Source organism: Cuculus canorus, chromosome 1 (assembly GCF_017976375.1).
Source record: "Cuculus canorus isolate bCucCan1 chromosome 1, bCucCan1.pri, whole genome shotgun sequence".
Classification (NCBI taxonomy): domain Eukaryota; kingdom Metazoa; phylum Chordata; class Aves; order Cuculiformes; family Cuculidae; genus Cuculus; species Cuculus canorus.
The window spans coordinates 70361339-70377950 of record NC_071401.1 but is presented as its reverse complement, the minus strand read 5'-3'; the positions used below and the strand labels follow the sequence as shown (position 1 = coordinate 70377950).

Genomic DNA, 16612 nt, shown 5'->3' with positions numbered 1-16612 from the left:
ACAAGGTAACCTTGAATTGCCTACACTTTTCTGTGGTTATTTCTTATCACAACACTATGGCTAATTTGGCCATGTTTTGCACTGTTGTCTGTGTTTAACAGAGTAAAAGCTCAAGACCAGGCTTCATAAATGTTTGGGGTCTGATATATTTAAGAAAAAAAAAAAGAAAAAAGTAAACAAACTTCTCAGCTTGAAAAGTCTCTGAACACTTACTGTAGTTATTTATAGCTTATTCAGTACCAGACTAAATCTGAATGTGATGTGAGCAATTCTTTATTTTTTGATACCTTATTGTAAGTAAGCTTTATTGGCTACTGGTAGTAATGACTGTCACAGATTTGAGTATATTTGGCATATAAAAGTTTTTTAAAAATCGGCTATATGCATTTTATTCAGTTGCATATTTCAACATTAGTACTTACAGAGTTTTTTATATTCTAGGGGTCTCTGCAAGAAGTCATTGCTTGGGGTTTAATAGGTTGGAAATACTACGCTAATGTGAGTGGTCCGATTCAATGTGAAGGTCTTGCCAATCTTGGTGTTGTGCAAGTTGCCTGTGCAGAGAAACGTTTTCTAATATTATCTAGGAATGGACGAGTTTATACACAAGCGTACAACAGCGATGCTCTGGTGAGAGTTTTGAAATGTTTTTAAAAATGTGTTCTTTTCTGTGTTACTTCATAGCAAAAGGCTGCTTTAACCCTTTACAGTATTTTGCGGAGATTAGACGGATACGTGCTTATTTTTTGTGAGCTTCTATGTTGTTGAATTTTCAGAAACAGTGGTTTTGCTCTCTTGTATTGATTTGGTTAAATGCATCTGGTTTCAGTAAATTTTGTTGGGCTAGAAGTGATGAATACAATGGTAATTGCTTTCAATGGTATGCTGGCCTTGGTACCAGCTGTAGAAATTGGCAGATATAAAATGGATTTTACTTCAGTGATGTAACCACACAAACTGTGTGCTTTCTCAGACAAAGCTGTCCTGTAACAGAAACGTTTGTCACCAAGATTGCCTGTGAGATTAACATAAGCACCATTTTCATGTCTAGTGAAGACCTTGTACAGATGGCAACACAAGCGCTTGAATAGTAGATTAGACCTTTTTTTAATTTTTACCTTTCCCTCATTAATTTGAGTGTGCAATTTTGATAAAACCTTAAGAAAACTGTACCTGTTTATTCTGAATGTAAGCAAATGATGGAAAATATAAGCAATTTCTCTAAGTGTATTGCTTTTGTTTGGTTCACAGGGACCACAGCTGGTGCAGAGTCTAGCTTCCAGAAATATTGTGAAGATAGCAGCGCATTCAGATGGGCATCACTATCTTGCTTTGTCAGCGAATGGTGAAGTTTTCTCTTGGGGCTGTGGAGATGGTGGAAGACTAGGCCATGGGGATACAGTGTATGTAATAAAAATAATCATAACATTTCTTTGCCAGTGTTCTGAAATCATAGTCAGAACTGTTGGGTTGCGTGTATAAATACGGTCAGCATTTGATGCTTTTCTTTTGTTATTGAACAGAAATCACATTCTCCTTGTATGTTTCCTCTGCCTGTAATATTTCCAGTTCTGTATTAATGCTACTTTCTGAACACTTGTAGCTAGCAGGGTATAGTGGTTGCACTGTTATTAGGCTATTTATTCATGGTTTTATGGTTTTATGAATCCACAGCACATTTTTTTCCAGGAACGTTGCCTCAAATGGTAGAGTGGGCTCATTGTTTCCTGTGCATTCATGTTGCATTTATCATTCCTTTTTTTTCCCCCTGTGTTAAACAATAACATTACTGTCCTGCTTTTGTGTACGAGCAATCTTCTACAGGAGTGTTCTCTAGGAGGTGTACCTCAATATGCTTTAGAGATTTTGTGTGTCTTCCCCCGATGCTGAATTCCCTGTAATGCAAGGAAGGCACTACACAAGAGTGCTGTGAAATTAGTTGTTCAGATACAGTAATTAAAGTTTTTTTTTTTTAAAGAAGACAAATATTTTATAAAAAACCACTGCATTAATTTAATTGGAAATAGAAATCATAGTAGTCAGGCATTCATTCAGTATGTTGTTGAACTATCTGAGCTCAATTTTGGTCTTATTACTCTATATATTAATACTTCAGACTATTAATAAGGTTTTCAGGTAGAATTGCAGCAGCTGTTTTCTAACAAGTATGTCACAGCTTTTATTATCTACTCATCAGATCACCTTTTGTGAAATATTTCACCTTCTCTTTAAATAGACCTCTGGAGGAACCGAAGATGATATCTGCTTTATCTGGAAAACAAGCTGGGAAACATATTGTTCATATCGCATGTGGGAGCACCTATAGTGCAGCCATTACTGCCGAAGGAGAGCTATATACATGGGGACGAGGAAACTATGGCAGGCTTGGTCATGGTATGTTACTTGACACCTTGAAGTCAAAGAATTGCTTAGTGCTTGTCTCAAATGATCTTTTATCCAATTTATTTAAAACTGATTTGAGAAATGTATGTGCTTTCACATGAATTGAAATAATTATGGGACAGATTGTCTCAAAACCACTAAATTTCTATGAGTTCTCTGAAAATAAGCAGTTGGACAGAGAAGAAAAATCTACTGTTCTATGTTCCCTTCCTTGTAAAGCAAAGAATATCTTGCGGGTTAAATCCCGTATGGTTTCTTAGGTATCTAATATGGAGTTTAGTCATGATGCTCAAATCTGAAAACAAAATCAAATCAACACTCCAAATCCCCACACAACAAAAGACCCTAAAGGAAAATAAAAAATAATCCAACAAATGAACCTACCAGGCCTTCTTAGTTTTGCTTCTCACAGAACTATTTTGTTTTGAAGGTTCCAGTGAAGATCAGACCATCCCAATGCTGGTCACGGGGCTGAAAGGGCTCAAAGTTATTGATGTATCTTGTGGGAGCGGAGATGCTCAGACTCTTGCAGTTACTGAAAATGGTTAGTAGCAAAGTATAACTTATAGTAAGCTTACATTTTCTTCCTTTCATCCTGAAGATAATTATACTGCAGATATTATGCTAATTTCTAGTGGCTTGAACTCTGTAAGAATTTGAAGCTGAAATTCCTTTTGGCTAAGTGTATATGTGCATTTAAAGATTTTGTGTATAATGCATGCTCATTCAGGAAATGGAAACAGATTTTTACATATGTAGTTTTTTCCTTTTGGTTTTCTCCTCGTGTGCTTCCATTACTTATCAGAGTACCTTAGAGACTAGCTTATGCAATTAGGGAGCATAAATGCATCAGAACCTAAAACAAGACTTTCTTTTTTGGACGTGCTTAGGTTTACTGTACTTGAACCATAATTCTATTTGATGCAGAATGATTTGACTATTCCTAAGTTCCTACACCAAAGGTTAGATTTAGTAGTGTATTTCAAAGAAACATGATAAGACAACAGCACTTTTGATTTTGTTTTTTGAATGGTTGAATGACAAGAACTGAAAATTTTGAAAATGGCTTTTGCAGACAGTTTGGATGTTTGTGGAAGAAGATTTTGCAAGTTCTTATAAATAACACATAATAAAAGAAGACAATTTTAAACTAAAAATCACAGGCTTGATTTTCAGTAAATCCTATATGTGATATATTTTTGAGAAGGACTTTCTGTACGCTGATGAATTTTTGTTACATGTTACGTCTTACACTTTCTAGGTTTGGTTTTATCAGTGTGAAAAATTTTCAAACCTTTTTCTTCTATTTTCATGAGCTATTAGAAATTAATTCAAAACTGTTATTCAATTACAATCTGAAAATTGTGCTTATTATATAATCTCAGATTTTTAAAAACTTGTTTGTCAAAACAGGTTTTAACATCATCACATGAAAAAACAATGCAATATATTTTGCTTTCTTTCTTTATATTTAAAGGACAAGTGTGGTCTTGGGGCGATGGAGATTATGGGAAACTTGGGAGGGGAGGCAGTGATGGCTGCAAGACTCCCAAGCTGATAGAAAAACTTCAAGATTTGGACATTGTGAAAGTACGCTGTGGGAGTCAGTTTTCTATTGCTTTAACCAAAGATGGCCAGGTCTACACCTGGGGAAAAGGTGACAATCAGAGGCTTGGGCATGGAACAGAAGAGCATGTTCGGTATCCCAAACTACTTGAAGGCTTGAAAGGTAATTATAAGAGTTGGAAATATTCCAAAGTTCTTTTTCCAGTTACTGGAACCTGTTACGGGTCACTAATGATCTCAACTTGAAGAATGGTGATGCCATTTACTCTCTTTTTCAATGCAGCCGGCATAAAATATAAAGATCATAGTGCACATTTTCCATCATTTCCACATTTATATCTTTTGAATTCTAGCACACTTAGAGCCACTGTGTTATGACTTCAAATGCTGCTTGTCTAGTGTTCTCTTTATTCTTACTGCTTTTCTTTTATTAGGTTCACAGAAATGCTTATTTAAAACATATTTTTCTATTATCATGCAAATAAATGTATACATATGCACTTAGGTTAAGGCACGTTGAATGGAATAAACCAAAGTCACAGGCAGCAAGTAATGTTGTTCAAGTTGAATTCATGCCAGTACTTCCACTATTTTGTAAGAAAGTAAGGATTATTTCTTGCATTTGTGAAAAGCCTGGGGTTTTGTAGGGGAAGATGAGGAAGAAACTGCTTTTATTGTGTTCTTTCCTAAAATTGTTGTTGAGGTATGATGAATAATCTTATTGAAAGTAAAACATGAACTAATGACTACAATATAACTTTTACAATATAACAATGTAACCTTTCCTGAGAAAGTATTTTAAGTAGAAGAGATACAAAATAGAAGACTTCTTTTTAAACTTGTAAACCTTTGTGCTTAAGCTGTCTCTTAAGAACCTTTAAATATTTCCTTGGTTTTTCTTTTCCTCTACTCTTCCGATCCACTTCTAAGGCAAAGGTGAGACTTGAGATCCATAATGTGTTCATAGTTAAGTATGATTATAATTAGCACAGTGTTCCGTATCTCTGTTATTTTTCTGTTAATGATTGTAAGGTTTAAGTTGCATTTTCAATATTTGACTTTCCTATCAGGAAAAAAAGTAATAGATGTGGCAGCTGGATCTACCCATTGTTTAGCACTGACTGAAGATAGTGAAGTGCATAGCTGGGGAAGTAATGATCAGTGTCAACATTTTGATACGTTGCGGATTACCAAACCAGAGCCCACAGCTCTCCCAGGATTAGACACAAAGCATATCGTTGGAATTGCTTGTGGGCCTGCTCAGGTAAGTTTTATTGTTGAATTGTTAATTGTGACTTGTCCTTGTCTCTTACTGAAACTAGTTCTGTACACTCATTGCAGTCCCTCTTGCTGTGCTGGCGTGACTCTTCTTGTTTCTTATTCTATGTAAATGCAGGCTTGGAAAAAACAAACCTCGTGCAATTCCTTTGCCAAAAAGACATGACTAGCTTTCCCTCTGAGTATTCTGAGAAGTAGTTGTTTCCCTGCTTTGTTTTTCTGTCTGGCACAGTGGTAGAAGAGTTGTCAAGCAGAGTGTTTCCTGCAGTAAATGTATCTGAACTGGCCTAATATTACTTCAGAAAATATGATGAGTTCTTATCTGAGATTGCTAGGGTTTCATGTGTGTTTACAAGGATGCAAGTGGATGGCTCTCTTCAAAAGGTGTATTGATATAATTTCTGCATTTTCCATTACTGTTTAAAAGCAGATGTTAGCTTTACACTTGCCTCTCTAACCAGAATCATCTTACGTTTGGGAAATAACTGTTGAACTTTGTATATTATTTCCATTTATAGAGCTTTGCTTGGTCATCGTGTTCAGAATGGTCAATAGGCTTGCGGGTGCCTTTTGTAGTGGATGTTTGCACCATGACATTTGAGCAGCTAGATCTTCTACTAAGACAAGTGACAGAGGGAATGGATGGCTCTTCTGACTGGCCCCCTCCACAGGAGAAGGAATGTATGGCTGTGGCAACACTAAACCTTCTAAGGCTTCAGGTACCTTCAGTTTCTTACACAGAGAACAGTAATTGAGTTAAATGTTTAAGTAAATTACTTGGATGAAAAACGTGATCATAATATGCTTTGAAATATTTGAATTGATTAAAAAAAGTGAAATAAGTACAATATCAGTTTCTGTTCTTTGAAATTTGGCAGCTAGTGTTTTTTTTCTTCTCGACAGCTTTTGGATCTCATTAAAAATGAACTACAAAAATATAATGTAAATGGATTAAGCCTTGCATATGCACTCAATAAGCCCATATATGCGGAGGATTTGAGCATTTGTAAGAATTTTAAAGAGATTTTTTTAAGGTTGACTGTTCTCTTCAGAAGTCATCTGACAGTCACTGAAGATGTGCTACTTCTCTAGTGTACAGCATACTGTAGTGAAGTAGAAACTCTTTAGGTTATTCTTTAGGTTATTATAGTTCAGAATTATAAGGGTTATAGTTAAATATAATTCATAATCTTTGAGTATTAGTTTAAATTCAGTATGTATTTTGGCAAGTTGGCGCTTGCATTTAATTTTACAAATTTACTAGTGAAGGCTTGTATCTTGGTCAGTGAACTTACTTGATTGGTCCAGTATTGACCACTTTTTTTCCGAGTTCACATCTCGCCTTAATTAAAAATTGCCTTCCCCTCCCCTTCTTTTTTTCAGCTTCATGCTGCCATTAGTCATCAAGTGGATCCAGAATGTCTTGGCTTGGGTTTGGGCAGTATCCTGCTCAACAGCCTGAAACAGACAGTTGTAACATTAGCAAGCAATGCTGGTGTTCTTAATACTGTGCAATCAGCTGCTCAAGCAGTGCTGCAGAGTGGATGGTCTGTGTTACTGCCAACAGCAGAAGAGCGGGCTAGAGCTCTCTCAGCACTCTTACCCAGTGCAGGTTGGTCCTAAGATTTAAACCTTTTTGTTTGATGCTTGCATTTCTAGTTCATTAATAGCCTCTTCCATTCTTAGTTTCAGGAAATGAAATGAATGTAAGTCCAGGCCGTAGATTTATGATTGACCTCTTGGTGGGTAGCTTGATGGCTGATGGAGGCTTAGAGTCTGCATTAAATGCTGCTATTACTGCAGAAATTCAGGTATGTTTCAGCAGCTTTGCACTTGTATGTAAATAGAATAAGAAAATGTATAAAGTGTTTTCTGAAGATTGTGGATTGGTATTATGCTCTTTTGACCTGAAACTTAAGCCAGTGTTTGTATGGAAGCATGAATCATATTTTCTGTTTTATTAGATTGTATCTTTTCATTGCATAGAGTGATGATTATAACAACATTATCAAATCTTTTCATAAAGCTCTGTGATAGGAATGTAATTTCACAAAGTACTATGTACGTTTCCGTGGGATTTTTCAGTTCTTCACTTACTTGATTTCACCTGTATATTTCCAGCAGAAATCTGAGCCTTATTACTTAGGCATTGAATGAATACTTTGCGACACACCAAACGTTAAGCAGATGCTGACTAGTTATACAAAGGATGAAAGGAACATTTTGTGTATGCTGTCTTTTCCATTAGCTTCTTGGAGATGGGACATCCTCTGCATAGACTGCTTTAAATTGCTATATTTATGTATGGCTATTAAAACAAAAATGTGCTTTTCCATTGCCTCTACGTTAATTCAGTTTTTCCTAGCAGATTTTCTTCTTTATTTCTCTCCACTGTTGTTAAATGGAGGTTTATGATACAAAGGAAAAGCATGTATTAAATTTTGTTTTAACGCATAGTCTAGCATTAGCGTTTTCTATTGTATTTAAAGGCATACAGAACTTCTTGATTCTTAACCAATTCTCCTAGGACACATATACGTTACAGAATAGGTCAGAGATGACTGAACCACCTTCAGGTATATTCTGAAAGTTATCTAGGTGGCAGCGTGCAGCACTGTACAGGTTAATTTACATTGTCTAAAACCCGGATGGATTTATCTCCGTAGAGTTCTGTATTACTATAGCTCAGTAAAAATTCTGACCCGGGTTCTTCTGTGGTGGACTGGATTTATTACTTTTATTAAATGCAGAGTAAATGTGCCTTCTGTTTTGAAATGTGTAGCACCTACTTGTCTGTTTAAACATAGAACAGAAGTTGTTTAACTTAGTATGGTGAGAAGTGAATTTGGAGTTTGCCTACCGTTGTTTGCCTTTAGACCTCCTTCTACACCCCCCACCTCTGTTCTTTTTGTATTATAATAGTTTAAAGAAAGTGTGTCCATGTGGTTGCTGGAGAGTATGCAATACACCTTAGTCCGATAGGAATTGTTGCATTTCTGGCATAGGTAGCAGTAACTTGAGCTTGTTGTTATGAATACTTTTTAGTGAAATGTTTCATAATCACAGCAGCATTTTATGAGTTTTCTTTGACTTGATTAACTTTTTTAGGATATTGAAGCAAAAAAAGAAGCACAGAAGGAAAAAGAAATTGATGAACAAGAAGCGAATGCATCAACACTTCACAGAAATAGGACTCCGTTGGACAAAGACCTTATTAATACTGGAATCTATGAATCTGCAGGAAAACAAAGTTTACCATTAGTTCAGTTAATTCAGCAGTTACTAAGGTAATTGCTTAAAAATTCTCTTTTCTTTTTGTACAGAAGGTCTGTTTAGGTGTTATCTGAACTAGTCAACTGAAAGATACTAATTTTAGTTAGCAAATAAGTACAGTCACTTACTAGCATTTTTAGCTCCTCAGAATTCAAAATATGGAACATTCTCCTAGCTTGCCTGTAATTTTGCTTTTTCGTGTTTGCAAAGGTGCAAAGTTCTACACTTAATTACCTCATCTTAGGAAGACATTACCTTGCCATTATGGATTTTGATATTTCTTCCTGTACTCTGAAAATGCATCTAACAAATATAGGACAAAAATTTGAAGCCTGTCTTTGCGAAGTACGAGAATCAGCATGATTTTATTTAGAAGTAGATGTTTTGCCCTATTAATTTAGAATTGAATGTTTTGCTTCAAGGAGACTGTAGCTGGGGCTCTAAGTGAGGAAGAAACCTGAATTTTGAATACTTTACAGTGAGAAAGAGTTGGGAATGAGTGACTAATAGGGTGCTGAGGACAAAGGTACTTTAAGTCAGGTACAACAGTACTTAATGTGTAGCAGGAAGTAATGATGAGATTGCTAAGAAATTTATTGTGCTTTTTGACTTAAATGGGATGGTAACCATATAATGAAATCAGTACTGAGACTCTTGAACTACGTAGTGTCATCACTTTCATTTCAGAATGTCAGTGAAAATTGTTACATTATGTCTTTTGTAAGGAGTGAAGACAAAAAATACAAAATTAATGTATTTTATGAATTCTGTTTTACAAAAAAGCTTTATATGGATTTCTTACAGATTTATGTGAAATTCTAGCCAAAGCTTTACCTGTGTTTTTGTGGACTGTTTGTACTCTCAGCTCCCTTTAAGTACTTTAAAATATTTTTCTACTAATTAGGAACATCGCTTCACAGACAATAGCCAAATTGAAAGATGTTGCTCGTCGCATTTCTTCCTGCATGGAGTATGAGCATTGTATCAAAGAGAGATCTGCTTCTTTGGACCTGTTGCTCCGTTTTCAGCGTCTACTTGTTAGTAAACTTTACCCAGGAGATTGTGTTGGGCAGGTCCCTAATACATACAGTAAGTTATTGTAAAAAAACTTAAGTTCCACCCCCAAGCATTTTTGTAATACCTCTTTTATGGGATAGTGATTTCTTATTTTATCTTCTTGTCTCATTCATCACCCTAGTTGCTGATTCTGTCTGTAAAGCGCTTGAAAGTAGTTCTTTAAACTGTTCTCTGTGGAGGGATATGTCTCTTTGGAAAGCGACAGGATCCAGATAATAGACTTTTAATAAAAATTTTAGAAGCTCTGGAAAGGCTTGGTTTCTTAATTCAGTGCTAATACTGAGTGGCTGCATTTCAGAAGAGATTGACAGCTTTTGAAATCAGTTTCTTAAATATGACTGTGTGATCATTTTCTGTGCTCCTCCTCCTTTTAATACAGGTCCTGACCTCTTAGGTGTTGGCTCCTTACTGAAGAAATACACTGCTCTTCTGTGCACGCACATTGGTGATATACTTCCTGTGGCAACCAGCATTGCTTCTACTAGTCACAGGCATTTTGCAGAAGTATCTCAGGTTGTGGATGGAGATCTAACAGGTGAGATTTTCTTTGCTGTCTTCCTTTCTTCCCCTTCCATACAATTATAAAGTTACGGTGTAGTCTTGAAAGATCTTAATGACTAAAAAAAGAATCAATTTAATCATTTGGTTGATGGGAAAGGAGAAGGATAAATTTGATGGGAAAGGCAAGAGCAGTAATGGAAGCCAGAAAGTATTGCTTTGTGATTTACTTCCATGATGCTATGAATGCAGATCTTGAATTAAATCTGAATGTCTTCTGTTTTCTGTTTTAGGCATTCTTCTTCCAGAATTGGTAGTTTCTATTGTGCTGCTCCTCAGTAAAAATGCTATATTAATGCAGGAAGCTGGTGCTATTCCTCTGTTGGCTGGCTTGCTAGAACATTTGGACAGATTTAACCATTTAGCCCCTGGAAAGGAAAGGGATGACAATGAGGATTTAGCATGGCCAGGAATAATGGGTATGTACTAGTGGCATCTGGACTATTTATTTATGTTTTCGTGAAGTAGCTATATAAAAATGGTGACTATTCATGAGCTACTCTCAGGAAGGGAATTCTGCTTTACAGTACAAATTTTTATTAACTAATTAATATGACAGTCATATGGCAGTATATATTTCTGTGAGTATACTCTTAAGGAAGCTATGTATAGTAGTAGGATTAAGCAGAATACAAATGCAGCTTTTTAAAGAAGTAGTTCGCATAATTTTTGGTTTTGAGTGTGAAAAGATACAGTGAAAACAGGAGTAGTATATCTATGTGTTTTGTTTCTAAATTCTGTCTGTAACATAAAGGGAGAGTAACGTGAAAGCTTTGAGATACAGAATTTTCCTTTTCCCAGGGCACTTATTAACATGGGCTTTGTCTGGGGTGGAAAGAGAGCAGAAAATTTATGTTTCTGACTGAGCATTTTACTGATGGTGGGAGGAATGAAACATGGTTGGCATAACCCAAGAAAGGGAAAGGTCACACTGCTGGACAGTGGAGGGAACAAAAATTTTGTGAAAATTGAGTTATTGGTCTAATAAAGCAATCTGAAGCAGGGGGCACATGTCTGTAAATGTTACTCTGAGGGTTCTTGCCTGGATGGCATTACCTTTACTTTGAAATAGTTTACCGATATGTAGATTGGAAGAGTGCTAATGTGTATGTAACTTTCCTTTATTTAAAAAGTGTATGGACGTTGGTTGTATATTTAATTTCAATCTTTGCCTTGCTGGCAAATATGCAATAAAACTGAAGGAATATTCAGGGAGAACTGGCTGAAGCGATGCCAAAAAGCCTCCCCATAAAACAGCCATATAGTTGAGGTGTGCTAGGTAGTTGACAGTGTGACATTTGAGATCAGCGCATAAAAGAATACAGTGTACAGCATTTTAATTGCATACTATGTAGGCAAGAACATGTTAATAGCCATTTTGACTTTTCAGCATATCAAAAGACAAGCAGCTTTTGAATAGAGGTAAAGAATTTGATTAGGCAACTGTTAAAAGAATGTTCAGAACAAGCTTTACTTTCTGTTTTGTAGACTTCTCTGTTCTGTTTTATACCTATAGGTTCTTTTTTTACTGGCCAGAGTTGCAGAAATAATGAGGAGGTGACACTTATACGTAAAGCTGATCTAGAGAACCACAACAAAGATGGAGGATTTTGGACAGTGATTGATGGGAAAGTGTATGATATAAAGGACTTTCAAACCCAGTCTTTAACTGGCAGTAGCATACTTGGTAAGAATCAGCATTTTGAGTTAAAGAAACCAAATACTTCGGTTTGAAAACTGGATAGCATAAACAGATTTTTAGATATTGTGCTTACTACCTCATTCTCTCATTAGCTCAGTTTGCAGGTGAGGACCCAGTTGTTGCTTTGGAAGCTGCTTTGCAATTTGAGGACACGCGGGATTCTATGCATGCCTTCTGTGTTGGCCAGTATATGGAGGTAAAAATGTTGTATATGGATAGGTACACACTTTCTAAAGTACACTATTGCTTTGCTTTCACAATTCTTGTTGGAGCTCAGTTCTGGCTTTTAACACCCGTTTCTTTTAATTAGCCTGACCAGGAGGTGATTACAACACCAGATCTCAGTACTTTGTCATCACCTCTGATAGACACAGAAAGGAATTTGGGTCTTCTTCTTGGACTGCATGCTTCCTACCTGGCAATGAGCACACCACTTTCTCCTCTGGAAGTTGAATGTGCCAGTAAGCAGAACTTCATTTTAAGCTTAAATAAGTGATAAATACTTGTCAAAGCAAGAAAAGGACACAGGCCAACTAAATTAACTGGAAATCTAGCACCTCTAGCTTCGATGACTTCTGAAGGAGTTCTTTATTATTAAAATTAATTACCACACTCATCAAGCTCCAATAATTTAGCAAGATTTAAATGTGGATTGGATAGTTTTGAAGAGTTAAATATCCAGGATTTTGTAATACACAAGATGGAGAATATTGGAAGAGAAAGGATACTCTGTATACCAGTTATCTCACTAATTTGTGTTCAGTTAAGAGTGCCTGAAGCATCTGGTGTTTGGATTTTATCTTGTTGAATATCTTAATCCGGTGAATAGAGGATATAATTGATTGTTAATCAGAGGAAAGTAGCTAAAGCCCTATTATCTCTAAATAGGTGATGGCTGCCCTGTAACTTAATTTTTTTACCTGAAAAAAAGTCTCAGCAGATGGAATTGCTGCTAAACCTTGTTTGAAGCTGTGCATGCTTTTTATTTGAGGGAATTGTTGTGTCTTGATAGCTTAATCTACACTTGTATTTTCTTTTTTTTTTCCTTTTAGAATGGTTGAAATCATCTATCTTTTCTGGAGGCTTGCAAACTAGTCAGATTCATTACAGTTACAATGAGGAAAAAGATGAAGACCATTGCAGTTCACCTGGTAATACTACTCCAAATAAATCCAAACTATATACACATCGATTAACTTTGAGTGACCATTCGCAGCCTTTTCTCCAAGCTATTGCAGATAATAATATTCAGGATCACACTGTGAAGGTAAGCCATCAGTAGTTCTGTTCACAAAGTATGTTGCTGAAGGGTCACAGTGGTGGTCTGAAACAGTTTCGTTGGTCAAGTCTCCAAGAGTTAAAACAGTTGAAAAGATTATTTGAGAATTACGTTTTGTGAAATAAGTGGTTTAGCACTACTAATAGATAAAATTTGTGTATTTCACTTAATATCATGACAGTACAGTTTTTTTTTTTTTTGAGCATGAGAAATAAAAAATGTAAATGTATTCTTACAAAAAAATATAGTAATACATTACTTTCCATGTCAAGTTTTGGTAGTATTGACAGACCCTGCTTACCTCCAGCTGAAGTAAGATGGAGTTTCCTTTGTCAAAGTATAGGTGTATTTTGTGTCTCAGATGCATGCATGCCTTTAAGTCCTTTTGTGCCTTGGTGTCCAGGTATCACCTTGCTGGAATTGTGCATATTATGAAACCTAAGATTTACATTGGTCACTGTCTTCTGTAATACCTTCAGATTTTCAGTTCTAGTCCTTTATCAAAAAAAACGAAACAAGTCCTTGGGACAATCCTGGGACAGCAGTAGTGACAAGTCAGGAGAAGACAATTAAAAAACATATTAGGTGGCCTGGCTGTCTCAGAAAGAGAGAGATAAAAGCAGTAGTAACTTTGTTCCTTGAGCTATGTTGCTGTCCATACAGGAAGAATGATACAAGGTATTCCTTGTAGTATTGGGTTGTAATTACTGTGTATTAAAAAGCACATATTGTGAGGTGTATCTCATTTCTGAATGTTAGTTCAGATTGTAGAGGTTGTTCAATGTAGTTTAAATGTCAGCTGTGGCATTTTTTGGGTTCTTTCATTGTAAAGCAAAGTTAAATAGAGACTGTTGTGTGTTTTTGTAGGACTTCTTGTGTCAAATAGAGAGGTACTGTAAACAGTGTCACTTAACGACACCAATCACATTCCCTCCTGAGCATCCAGTGGAAGAAGTAGGACGTTTGTTACTATGCTGTCTTCTGAAACATGAAGATTTGGGTAGGTAGGCTTGTGGTATAGCTGTCCCAGAATACGTTTTGGACCAGTTTAAACTCTGCTATGTATCATTTTGGAAATGGGTGTTCAGAGATTGTCTTTTCCTGTTAAGGTCACGTAGCACTGTCTCTTGTTCATCCTGGTACCCTTGGAGTTGACCAGGTAAAGCACAAAACCCTCCCAAAGTCTGTGGTGGATGTGTGTCGTGTTGTCTACCAAGCAAAATGCTCACTGATTAAGGTAAGCCTCTTCCCTGCTGAAGTTTAGGTTATGTATAATTTCAAGTATTTTATTAAGAACTTACGTATCATTAATTTTATTGTATACTTAACACTGACTTCATCATTCAATGCCTTTTCTAGACCCATCAAGAACAAGGACGTTCTTACAAGGAAGTTTGTGCTCCTGTAATTGAACGTTTGAGATTTTTATTCAATGAACTACGTCCCGCAGTTTGCAATGATCTCTCTATAATGTCTAAATTTAAACTTCTGAGTTCCTTGCCCCGATGGCGGAGGGTAGCTCAGAAAATAATAAGAGAAAAAAGGAAAAAAAGAGGTAAGGCAACATTAATATTTTACTTTCATTGAAACAATGAAAATAAATCTCATTTCAAGATTTGCTGCTCTGTATTTGAGAATCTGGTTGACTAAAGAATCATAGCCATTTGCTTTCTGCTGCAGTTTCATGCAGTTTTCTCAATCAATGCTTACACTTCAGTTCCTACGGCAAATAGAGACAGACCAGTGAGTCAAGCTTAGGTGAGGCATGCTTCTTTGTGTTCTAACATATTAAAAATGATCCATCAATATCAGTCCGTCTGAACTGGTTTTAGTGAGATTTAATTAGAAGTAGCATCTCATTAAAAGAAAATGTTTTGTTAAAGCAGTGTAGTCTAAGAACTGTTTAGCTGGAAATAAATTAATGTGCTGAACAAACACTGAAGTGCTTTTGAAATCAGTCTTTAAAGATAAAAGCATATGTCAGGTATCACCAGAGATAATTTGATAATAGTTGGACATAAAGTTCACCAATAGTATATTTCCATTTTATTACAGGCAGATCTTGGGCATTTTGTGTGCTCTAAGTTATTGTGTAAACCTAGAAATATGACACCATAAAATATCAGATTGCATGAAAGTTTTTTTTTTTTTTTTTTTTTATTTCTAGTGCCAAAAAAATCTGAATCTGCTGATGTGGAAGAATCCAAAATTGGAAATGAAGAGAGTGATTTAGAAGAATCCTGTGTGGTACCTCACAGCCCTGTACCTATAGATAAAAGGCCCATACCAATTAAATCACCCAAGGTAGGAAATCAGATTTTGATTCAACCTTGTTTATAAATATAACCAGGAAAAAATGTTAGCTAAAGCATGATTACTATAATTAGGTATAAAAAATTCTGATAATGATGTTTAAGGTATGTAATTAAGTTAGCACGTTGTTTCAGTAAAACTTAAAAATAAGCTTGTTTACTGCAGATTTACAATATGTAAAGGTACCTTATTTAATTTTTCAGATCATTGATAATCTTAGAAGGGTTTAGATAAAGCTTCATTTCAAAATAAAAGGTTGGGAGAGGTTCTTCCTTTGTCTTGAATATCAATACATTTGAAATTTTATGTAGCAATTGTAAATATGATAATGACTTAGAAATAATACAAAGCTCTTTCCTGGTTTTGAAGAAGTTGCTTTATTTTTTTCCCCTCCTAGTGTTTTAAGTTTGGGCATGGTTTTACGTAACTTACATTTTCAGTAATTTAAAATTTGTTTTAAGGTACTATCTTCCTGTTTTGCAGGATAAGTGGCAACCACTTTTGAGTACAGTTACAGGTGTCCACAGATACAAATGGCTGAAGCAAAATGTCCAAGGCTTGTATCCACAGTCTGCCCTCCTTAACACCATTGTTGAATTTGCACTTAAAGAGGAGCCAGTGGATGTAGAAAAAATGAGAAAATGTTTATTAAAACAGGTAAGAGGGATGAAAGTGGACTTGAATATATTAGAAGTTTACATAAGTATGAGAATTTTGTTTTTCTTCTGCAGTTGGAAAGAGCTGAAGTTCGTCTGGAGGGAATAGATACCATCCTGAAATTGGCAGCAAAAAATTTTTTGCTCCCATCTGTACAATATGCTATGTTCTGTGGATGGCAGAGGCTTATTCCAGAAGGAGCCAATATAGGGTAAAACTTCTTTTGTTATTTTTGCTTTTACAATTCTTCAGTAAGAAAAAAAATACTGATTTTAGTTGTTTTTCTATGCAGGGAACCTCTTACTGACTGCTTGAAGGATGTTGACCTGATCCCACCATTTAACAGAATGCTGCTAGAAGTAACTTTTGGGAAGTTGTATGCATGGGCTATTCAGAATGTCCGGAACATCTTGCTGGATGCTAATGCGAAATTTAAAGAACTAGGTGAATCTAATTTTGTTACTGTTGCTTTAGCAGAAAACTGTTTTAAAATAATATTGTGGGCT

The 16612-nt window shown here is 35.8% G+C and overlaps 1 protein-coding gene across 2 annotated transcripts in view; it reads left to right on the top strand.

The window, feature by feature from the left end:
- Positions 1-16612, top strand: part of HERC2 (HECT and RLD domain containing E3 ubiquitin protein ligase 2) — a 110733-nt gene that overhangs the window by 33732 nt on the left and 60389 nt on the right. For both annotated transcript variants that reach the window (XM_054058424.1, XM_054058415.1), the window contains exons 11-34: positions 442-630; positions 1252-1403; positions 2237-2394; positions 2834-2947; positions 3881-4132; positions 5040-5233; positions 5766-5966; positions 6631-6859; positions 6934-7058; positions 8356-8534; positions 9425-9609; positions 9977-10132; positions 10389-10574; positions 11672-11842; positions 11950-12053; positions 12168-12318; positions 12910-13124; positions 14004-14136; positions 14246-14373; positions 14496-14691; positions 15304-15440; positions 15933-16106; positions 16181-16317; positions 16399-16550. In XM_054058424.1, coding sequence (XP_053914399.1) covers positions 442-630; positions 1252-1403; positions 2237-2394; positions 2834-2947; positions 3881-4132; positions 5040-5233; positions 5766-5966; positions 6631-6859; positions 6934-7058; positions 8356-8534; positions 9425-9609; positions 9977-10132; positions 10389-10574; positions 11672-11842; positions 11950-12053; positions 12168-12318; positions 12910-13124; positions 14004-14136; positions 14246-14373; positions 14496-14691; positions 15304-15440; positions 15933-16106; positions 16181-16317; positions 16399-16550 — 4018 coding nt within the window. The remainder of the gene's footprint in view (positions 1-441; positions 631-1251; positions 1404-2236; positions 2395-2833; positions 2948-3880; positions 4133-5039; positions 5234-5765; positions 5967-6630; positions 6860-6933; positions 7059-8355; positions 8535-9424; positions 9610-9976; positions 10133-10388; positions 10575-11671; positions 11843-11949; positions 12054-12167; positions 12319-12909; positions 13125-14003; positions 14137-14245; positions 14374-14495; positions 14692-15303; positions 15441-15932; positions 16107-16180; positions 16318-16398; positions 16551-16612) is intronic.